This window comes from Chelmon rostratus, chromosome 12 (assembly GCF_017976325.1).
Source record: "Chelmon rostratus isolate fCheRos1 chromosome 12, fCheRos1.pri, whole genome shotgun sequence".
Classification (NCBI taxonomy): Eukaryota; Metazoa; Chordata; class Actinopteri; order Chaetodontiformes; family Chaetodontidae; genus Chelmon; species Chelmon rostratus.
The window spans coordinates 26,856,335-26,866,656 of record NC_055669.1 but is presented as its reverse complement, the minus strand read 5'-3'; the positions used below and the strand labels follow the sequence as shown (position 1 = coordinate 26,866,656).

Below are 10,322 nucleotides of genomic sequence, written 5' to 3'. Positions count from 1 at the left end.
CACTGTTACTCTGTCCTACAAATACTCCAAACAAGCTACTGGTGGTGATGAGTTTTACTGGTATCGACAATATCCAGGAAAACCACCAGAGTTCCTCATCTTTCACATGGGAACACAACGTGCAACAAACTCCAGACTGACTGTGAAAGTGAGTGAGGATCAAACCCAAATGGATCTGCAGATCTCCTCTGCTGCAGTGACTGACTCTGCTCTGTACTACTGTGCTGTGAGGCCCACAGTGACAGCAAACCCACAGTCTCTGTACAAAAACACAAGCTGACACACTGACGAGCTGCTGGAAGCCTTTTTTCCACACTGTTCCACTCAACTTTTTACCTCCACTAGAGGGCCACATTATCAAGCAGGCGCTGCACTACTTCTGCACTGTGTTCAACCATCTGTCAATAATAACTGCTGCTGTGAAGAGAACCATTCTCACTCTGAATGCTGAACATCAGCTACTTTCTCCTCTTCATTTCAGCCTCGTTGTACACATGGAACATTGGCTGTGGATTATTCTTGCTGCTCTTTGCTTTGGTGAGAAATAAAACACATCATGTGTCCTTTGAAAACTCTTCAACATATTTCTGAGCTGCACATTCACACATTTTAATGTTCATTGTAGAAAAAGCAGAACAGATTGTTTCTGTCAGCACTTGTTACCTTGTAGAAATCACTGAAATGGTTCAATCTGATCACGGTCAGTGAACGTCACAACTATTCTACATGTCTGTGTGTCTGACTCTGACCAGGCAACTTTAATCAATCATCTTCATTGATTCATGTCTTCCTCTGCATGTTCTCTTCTTCCTCAGAGTGTAAAGGAGAAGACAGAGTGATCCAGCCAACAGCAGATGTCATTGCTACTGAAGGAGACACAGTTACACTGGACTGTACATTTGAGACCAGTTACCCAAGTCCATCTTTGTTCTGGTACAAACAAGAACAAAATGGTTTCCCAAAGTACATGTTGAAACGTTTCTCAACAACAGCAGAAAATGCTGCAGAGTTCCAGAAAGACAGATTTGATGCTGCAATCAAGAATAAGTCAGTTCCTCTGAAGATCCAGAAGCTTCAGCTGTCTGACTCTGCTGTGTACTACTGTGCTCTGCAGCCCACAGTGACAGGAAACAGCAAAACTCTGCACAAAAACCTCTGCAGCAAACACAACACAATACTCCACAACGTCCACTAGAGGGAGTCACACACTGCTCAACTTCAATGGGATGTGATGATCCAGTGTTGAATCTTTTCACTCATGAGACACAGCTGTGATGATGAGCTTCACAAATGAAGACCAGTCTCCTCCTACTGACTGCAGAAGTGTTTCATGAGAACTGTTTGTTTCCAGCTGTGAACATCAGACCAACAACTCACAGAACTCATTCAGACTGAACGTTCACTGACAACTTTTCACCTCTGCAAAGATGGAAACACTCACTGCAATTTTGTTCTTCTCAACTCTCATAGGTTTGTATGTTTTTGACTAGAAAACCAGAAATATAAAGATATTTTAAAGCAATAAAGATCCTGAATGAATAAGTTCATAATTTAACAATTAGAATTCCAGATGTGATGACTTCATCACTAATAACTGATCACTAAACTGTTCACAGCTTCATTTGTTTTCACTGAACAACGTTGATGTGTGATGTTTTTCAAATGATGGATTTCTCACTTTGGGACAGAACTCTCAATATAACATGTCGTTTCCCTCAGTAGGTTCCACCATGGAAGATGACATCACTGCCAGCAGAGCTGAAGAGTTTTCATCAGAGGGCCGGAGTGTTACTCTGTCCTGTAGCTATTCAATTAAAGGTGAAAATCTCCAGTGGTATCGACAACATCCTGGATCAGCTCCTCAGTTCCTTCTCCTGATCACTGATACAAAAGAGCCGTCAGTGGTGAAAGCAACACCTCCAAACCCTCGACTGACTGCTCAACTGAATGAGGAGAGAAATCGAGTCGATCTGCAGATCTCCTCTGCTGCAGTGACTGACTCTGCTGTGTACTACTGTGCTGTGAGGCCCACAGTGACAGGAAACAGCAAAACTCTGCACAAAAACCTCTGCAGCAAACACAACACAATACTCCACAACGTCCACTAGAGGGAGTCACACACTGTTCAACTTCAATGGGATGTGATGGTCGTGGCCAGTGGTGATAAAAACAACACAAAATGAAGCACTAAAGTTAAAACACACAGGGCCAGACTGGCTAAGAAAATGTCTTTGCACAAATGTGCTGCTGTTTTCATTGAGTTTGCAGTCGTAATCTGTGTTTATTCAGCACCTCAGTTACTAAGACAGCAACTCATTATGTAGTCAGGTCCTGGACTGAGCCTCGGACAACCCTCCAATTATGACAAAATATCCAACAAATGTCTCAGAGGATAAAATGATGAAGTGTTGATAGTTTATATCCAAAAGGTCTAAGGGCAGCAGTATTCTCAGTATTACCATGTGCAATTCGTGTAAAACGTGTTCATTTGTTGCAGTATATTTCTATGGCTATTTTTCCACACTTATTGGGGGAATGCATATTTTTTCATTCTTTTATATCATTGCTTGTATAATATGTTAATATATATCATCAACTTTTATATTTGTATTTTGTTTTTGTTTTTTTTTATTTCTCGTTGCCTTTTTTCTTTCCAACTGTTATTACACGCTGCTGTAATACTCAAATTTCCCAGCTGGGGATTGATGAAGTTGATGGAGCCATCTTCCAGTCTCGGTCCACGAGGCAGACGCTCTCTCTGTGTTGAATAGTTGGCTTAAAACTTTCCTCTTTGATCAAGCTGACAGTTAGGGCTGGCTCAGGCTAGGCTTGCCTTGGACCGTCCCCTATTTATGCTGCTGTAGGCTTTGATCACAAGACAACCACATGCCCCAACCTGATTGTCTCCACCTGTTCCTTGTTACCTCGTGTACAGTACAGGCCAAAAGTTTGGACACACCTTCTCATTCAATGTGTTTTCTTTATTTTCATGACTATTTACATTGTAGATTCTCACTGAAGGAATTGAAACTATGAATGAACACATGTGGAGTTATGTATTTAACAAAAAAAGGTGAAATAACTGAAAACATATTTTATATTGTAGTTTCTTCAAAATAGCCGCCCTTTGCTTTGATTACTGCTTTGCACACTCTTGACATTCTCTGATGAGCTTCAAGAGGTAGTCACCTGAAATGGTTTTCCAACAGTCTTGAAGGAGTTCCCAGAGGTGTTTAGCACTTGTTGGCCCCTAAGTTTGGGCGCATGCGCACGCAGCGACCGGCAGTGGAAAAGTTGGTGTCTCTGTTCGAGTCTTTTATGTTTGTTTTTAATGTCCTGAATGTGTTTATGTCAACCCAGTGGGTGCCTTTGTGAGTGAGAGGACTTGCCTAACGCAAATCTGACATGGATCTCTTTTATTTTGCCCTGTTGGAGCTTTTATCGTTAGTGAGCTATGTCAGCAGGGCTGTCATCCCACGACATGTATACTCTCGTGACATGTTGCTGCAAATGAACTGTGCAAGCACTCAAATGGCGGATGTCATATCACGGTTGCCGGTAGCGTTTATACGGAGGGACCAGGATTACCCTACAAGCGGCGTGAGGAAGAGAAGGAAGCGAGGGAAACGAGGAGGTGTCAAACTGCGCCTAAGGAGGCAGCAGCTCAGCAGGACTCCTCTGCCCTCGGTTATCATGGCAAATGTCCAGTCCCTTAGGAATAAAGGGGATGAGCTTCAGAGGAACGTTCGTTTCCAAAAGGATTTTAAGGACTGCTGCGTCCTGGCGTTCACAGAAACATGGCTCAGTGAGCATGACCAGGACTCTGATCTCTTCCTGGATGGCTTCGGAACCCCGTACCGACTCGACCGCGATGCTGAGGTGACGGGGAAAGCACAAGGAGGCGGGGTATGTGTGTACATGAATAACCGATACTGCAGCTCTGTCACTATCAGAGAGCAGATATGTGCACCAGACGTTGAACTCCTGTCTGTGTCGCTGCGCCCGTTTTATTTACCCCGCGAGTTTCCTCAGATATTCATAACGACTGTTTACATTCACCCCAAGGCAAACGCCGCCTCTGCCTCCCGTACCATACATGACGTCATACAGAAACTGCAGACTATGTCTCCAGAGGCTCCAAACTTTATACTGGGTGATTTTAATCATGTCTCTTTGGAAAAGACCCTAACAAACTTTTATCAATATGTCTCCTGTCCAATCAGACGTGGTAAGACACTGGATCTGTGTTATGGGTCTATTAAGGATGCTTTTAAATCTCTCCCTCTCCCCCCTCTGGGCTCTGCAGATCACAACTGCGTGCATCTTCTCCCCACTTATAAGACTGTTCTAAAGAGGGAGAAAGTCCAAACCAAGACTGAAAATATGGACAAATGATGCTGTGTGTTCCCTGCAGGGGTGCTTTGATTGTACAGACTGGGGAATGTTTGAGGAATCATGTAAGGACTTAGACGAACTGACTGATGTTGTATGTTCATATGCAGCTTTCTGCAGAGATATGCTCATACCCAGTAAGAGTGTGAAAATATACCCTAACAATAAGCCATGGGTAAACAAATCTGTTAAGTCCTACATAAAGAAAAAGAGACAAGCATTTCAACAAGGAGTATCATCAGACCTACAGACAGCCACCAAAGAGCTGAAAGTCGAAATCTTAAAGGCAAAGCAAAGCTATAAAACCACACTGGAGAACAAAATGGCTTCAAACAACCTTGGCTCAGCCTGGTCCAGTATGAAAATGATCACTGGCCTCCAGAATACCAGAAGTAGCAGCACCAGTATCACGTTAAATGGCTTCAGCTCAGATACCGATCTTGCCAATGCTCTTAATGGCTTTTATAATCGTTTTAACAGGTCAGATTTTAGCAAAGAAATACAGACACTGAGCATTGAATTGTGTGACAACCAGCATTTCTCTGTAACACAGGAGGATGTTGAAAAAGCCTTTTATGGCACAAAGATGAACAAAAGTCGGGGACCAGACAATGTCTGTGGACGGTTACTGAAAACCTGTGCAAAAGAACTAAGTCCTGTTTTCCACAGAACTTTTAACAGATCCTTGGAAAAGCAGCATGTCCCCAGGATCTGGAAGGATGCTGTTGTTGTCCCAGTCCCCAAATCCAGTCGCCCCACGACACTGAATGATTTTAGGCCGGTGGCTCTGACTTCAATAATTATGAAAGTCTTTGAAAAACTAGTTTGTCTAGAAATTCTCAAAAACACAAAGAATGCAATCGATCAATTGCTGTTCGCCTACAGGCCGAAAAGGGGAATAGAGGATGCCACACTCACTTTCCTTAACTTGCTTTTCAAACACCTTGAAGGGAGTGGGTGTCACACACGTCTTTTATTCATTGACTTCTCCTCTGCTTTGAACACAATTCAACTGCACATTTTAACACAGAGACTTTTAGAGCATTTTAACTTGAGCAATAACCTTGTGGGCTGGATTTTAGATTTTTTAACAAACAGGACACAGAGGGTCAGAGTTAATGGCTTTTTATCTGACAAGGTGTGCTCCTCCACTGGCTCACCACAAGGGTGCGTGCTCTCACCCTTGTTATTTATACTGTACACTAATATGTGTCAGAGCACTTTCAAGAACCGTTTCATTTTGAAATACGCAGATGATTCGGTTATTGTTAGCCTGCTCCAAGGAACAGAAAACAGTCACGGCCCTGTCGTTGACAACTTTGTCAAGTGGTGTGAGGACTCACACCTACAGGTCAATGAAGCCAAGACAAAAGACATGGCCATTGATCTTGCCAAAAAAATGCCAATACACCTGAACTCATCACAATCAAGGGACAAGCCATTGAGCAAGTGCAATCTTATAAGTATCTTGGGACTATCATCGACTCCACTTTGAATTTTAAATTAAACTGTGAAGCTGTGAGCAGGAAGGGACACCAGCGTCTATTCTGTCTGCGGAAGTTGTCCCGCTTCCACGTTGATAGGACCATGATGACACTTTTTTATCGTGCTTTTATTGAGTCGGTTTTAACTTTTTCACTTGTGTCATGGTTTGGAAACCTGCCTGTAAAAGAAAGGAACTCACTAAACCAGATTATTAAATGGTCTGATTGGCTCATTGGGGAGTCACAGCTGTGCCTACCGTCGCTGTACACTCGGCAGGTACAGCGACTGGCCAGCTCCATCTCCACTGACGACTCCCATCCCCTGGCAAGTGAGTTCCAGCTGCTACCATCAAAAAGGAGATTAGTCCCGAGAGTTAGGACCACTCGCAGCAGGAACAGCTTTGTTCCTGCTGCGGTTTCTCTTTTAAATAGGAGGTCTGTCCTATTTTAATGTGGTCTTAACTTGCTTACTTATTTATTTACTTATTTCTGTTTTACTGTCCCTTGGATCATGCTCTTATGTTTTCTTAGCATGCTCTTAACAGGTCTTATATTGGCATTTTTAGTGATATTTAATGACTTTTATTTATTTTATTTATTTTAGTCTTTTAACCATGATCAGTGAGCTGCTGGGAGTACATGTCAATGTCTGCTGTTAATCTGTCTTCTATATGTGTCCTGCTCCTAAATGTTGTGCATAATGTTTGAGATGCCCTCTCCAGACTGCAAAACAAATCTACCTTCGGGTATCAATAAAGTTACCTTGACCTTGACCTTGCCTTCACTCTGCGGTCCAGCTCACCTCAAACCATCTCGATTGGGTTCAGGTCCAGTGACTGTGGAGGCCAGGTCATCTGCCGCAGCGCTCCATCACTCTCCTTCTTGGTCAAATAGCAAATAGCAATTAACAGTTGTTCTAGAGATGGGTCTGCTGCTAGAACTCTGTGTGGTCTTCATCTGGTCTCTGATCTGAGCTGCTGTTAACTTGGGTTTTCTGAGGCTGGTGACTCAGATGAACTCATCCTCAGAAGCAGAGGTGACTCTTGGTCTTCCTTTCCTGGGTCAGTCCTCATGTGTGCCGGTTTCGTTGTTGTGCTTGATGGTTTTTGCGACTCCACTTGGGGACACATTTAAAGTTTTTGCAAGTTTTCCAGACTGACTGACCTTCATTTCTTAGAGTAATGATAGCCACTCGTTTTTCTTTAGTTAGCTGATTGGCTCTTGCCATAATATGAATTTTAACATATTATGGCAAGAGCAGTCCAATAGGGCTGTCAGCTGTGTATTAACCTGACTTCTGCACAACACAACCGATGGTCCCAACCCCATTGATAAAGCAAGAAAACCCACTAATTAACCCTGACAAGGCACACCTGTGAAGTGAAAACCATTTCAGGTGACGACCTCTTGAGCTCATCGAGAGAATGCCAAGAGTGTGCAAAGCAGTAATCAGAGCAAAGGGGGGCTATTTTGAAGAAACTACAATATAAAACATGTTTTCAGTTATTTCACCTTTTGTTGTTAAGTACATAACTCCACATGTGTTCATTCATAGTTTTAATGCCTTCAGTGAGAATCTACAATGTAAATAGTCATGAAAATAAAGAAAACACATTGAATGAGAAGGTGTGTCCAAACTTTTGGCCTGTACTCTATATATTGTCTGCGTTTCCCCTGTGCTGTGCCAGATTGTCTTGTGTACTTCGTGGTCCTTGTCAGTCCAGCCTTGCTGCCTTGCTAAACCCAGTCCTTGTTACTTTTTCGTTCATTTTTTGTAGGCATAGAATTTAACCGTAGCGTCACTGAACACCTTTTGTTATATTTTTGTAATTGAGGGATTTTTGTTTTCTACTTTTCTACTTTGTGCATGTTAATGATTCCTCTGTGTATGCTAACGTTAGTCACGTTAGAGTTCCTCAAAGTTCTGTGGTTGGACTGATTCTGTTCACCCTGTTTATGCTTCCTTGAGGCAATTTGTGAGTACATCTTGACAGGATATCTTTTCTGGCAACATAAGTTCTTTTGTCGCAAAATATTTTTTTGACAGTTGTTTTGCATAAAATGTACATATACATACAGTAGATAACTTTTATTTTGTATTCTGTTGTTATTTCTATGACTATTGCCTTCTGCCTGTAACACCCAAATTTGCCGTGCTGGGGATGAATACAGATTTATCTTATCTGACCATAGGAAAAACAAAACTTCAAGCATGTCTGAAGGACATAAAGACCTGGACAACCTTTAACAATCTGCTACTAAACTGAGACAAAACTGAAGTGACAGTAGAGGTGTTTAACTGAAGAAACGTACAATTTGATGACATAAGTACTCTGGATGGCATTGTGTTGGCCTCCAGCTTCACTGTCAGGAATCTGGAAGTTTTGTTTCACCAGGACATGTCCTTTAACACAGAAAACACATTTCAAGGACTGCCCATTTCACCTATGTCACATTGTAAAAAATCAGACACATCCTGTCTCAAAACAATGAAGAGAGACTAGTCCAAACATGTGTTTCTTCCATGCTGGATTATTGCAAGTTCTTATTATCAGGCTGCCTCAATAAGTCACTGAAGACTCTCCATCTGATCCAGAACACTGCAGCACGTGTTCTGACAAACACTGGGAACAGAGATCATATTTCTCTCTAAAATCAAAACTCAAAAAGCTTGAAATGGTCAAACACCATCTGATCTGAAAGAACTCATTGTACCCTCCTACCCCGCTACAACACCGTGTCCCAGAATGCAGGCTGACTTATGGTTCCAAAAGTATTCAAAAAATAGTACGAGAGTCAGAGCCTTCAGCTGTCAAGAGGCAGACACCGTCTCTGTGTTTAAGAGTTGGCTTAAAACTTTCCTATTTGACAAAGGTTACAGACAGGGCTGGCTCAAGCTTGCTTTGGACCAGCCTCTAGTTGTGCTGCTGTAGGCTTTCTATGATGCACTGAGCTCCTCTCTCCTCCTCTCTCTCTCTCAATCAGTCCACGTTCATGTCCCATTAATACATGTTTCAAACTTAGCTTCTTCCCTGGAGTCGTTGTGCATTCTCATCTCACAGGTTAACATGGATCATAGCTGCATGTGTGTTATGCATCATGCTTGAGCCGACTATCGTTGTCCTGCTTGACTGCAACTGTTATTATTATTACTCATTTTGCAAGTGTAATGACATATATATTATTGTTATTACGCAAAAATAAATGTCTTTATATTATATTTATACATATTTGAAATTATATCATTATATTTTTATTATATTTTTTAACTTGAAAACACAAACTTGTTTTTTGAATCTGCGTGGTCTTTGGAGGTCAGTGAACGCTGCAGATCACACTGAGCACAACAAAATAACAAATAACAAAATAACAAACAAAATAACAATAACAAAAAAACAGTGAACAGATGATACATAGAACAACGTCAGTAACTTCATGAGTCATAAACTGCAGGAACAACAAACGTGTCCAAGCCTGATTCATTGTAAAAAAAAAAAAAAACAGGGTTAGGGTCAGACTGGATCTTGCAGTCTCAGTCCACGAGGCAGACACTCTCTCTGTGTTGAAGAGTCAGATTAAAACTTTCCTCTTTGATAAAGCTGACAGTTAGGGCTGGCTCAGGCTTGCCTTGGACCGTCCCCTGTTAATGCTGCTGTAGGCTTAGATCACAAGACAACCACATGAGTCACAAACTGCAGCAACAACAAGCGTGTCCAAGCCGTGTTCAGCACTTTCAGAGTCCTCTGGAAAAACTTCTGCTGTCATTTTGTGGATCTACAGCATGTTTTCTAAATGCTGCAAATGTGTTTCAAATCAATGATGTTTTCTTGATTTGAATGAGTTTTCTGAGGTTGCAGCACGTTGAGCTCTCTCAGCCACCGTACTTCTTCCCTGATGGAAATGATGTGATTTAGTGAATAACAGCACCACAGCACTGACAAACACACCATTTGTCAGAGTTGTGAGAGGAAGGAGGGAGGGATTCAGGGAGGAGCAAAACTGGGACTCAACAACAGAAGAGACACAAACTTTCACAGTGGTGTTTCATACAAAACACAGACAGATTCTCTTTATCTTTAAGATGCTGTCAGTCAACTTCAGTCTGTTTGTCACTTTGTTTCTGCTCACAATAAGAGGTAGGTGACATGATTAACATTAAAAGAGCTTCACTGATTCAAACCTTCACATCATAAAGTTACAGACTTATTTTTTCCTTTAGGTGTCAGCTGTGAAGACCTCAGTCCAGTCAACAATGAAGAGTCCAGTTTAGAAGACAGCACTGTTACTCTGTCCTACAAATACTCCAAACAAGCAACTGGAACTGATTATTTCTACTGGTATCGACAATATCCAGGAAAACCACCAGAGTTCCTCATCTCTCACTACGGAACAGGAACAGTAATATCTAATCCAGTCCCCAGACTGACTGTGAAAGTGAGTGAGGAT

The 10,322-nt window shown here is 42.0% G+C and overlaps 1 gene segment (V, D, J or C); it reads left to right on the top strand.

The window, feature by feature from the left end:
• Nucleotides 1-295: 295 nt before the first annotated feature.
• Nucleotides 296-1,359, top strand: LOC121614626. The segment is given in 2 exon segments: nucleotides 296-537; nucleotides 816-1,359. Coding segments are annotated over 2 exon segments (423 nt in total).
• The last annotated feature ends 8,963 nt before the right edge of the window (nucleotides 1,360-10,322 follow it).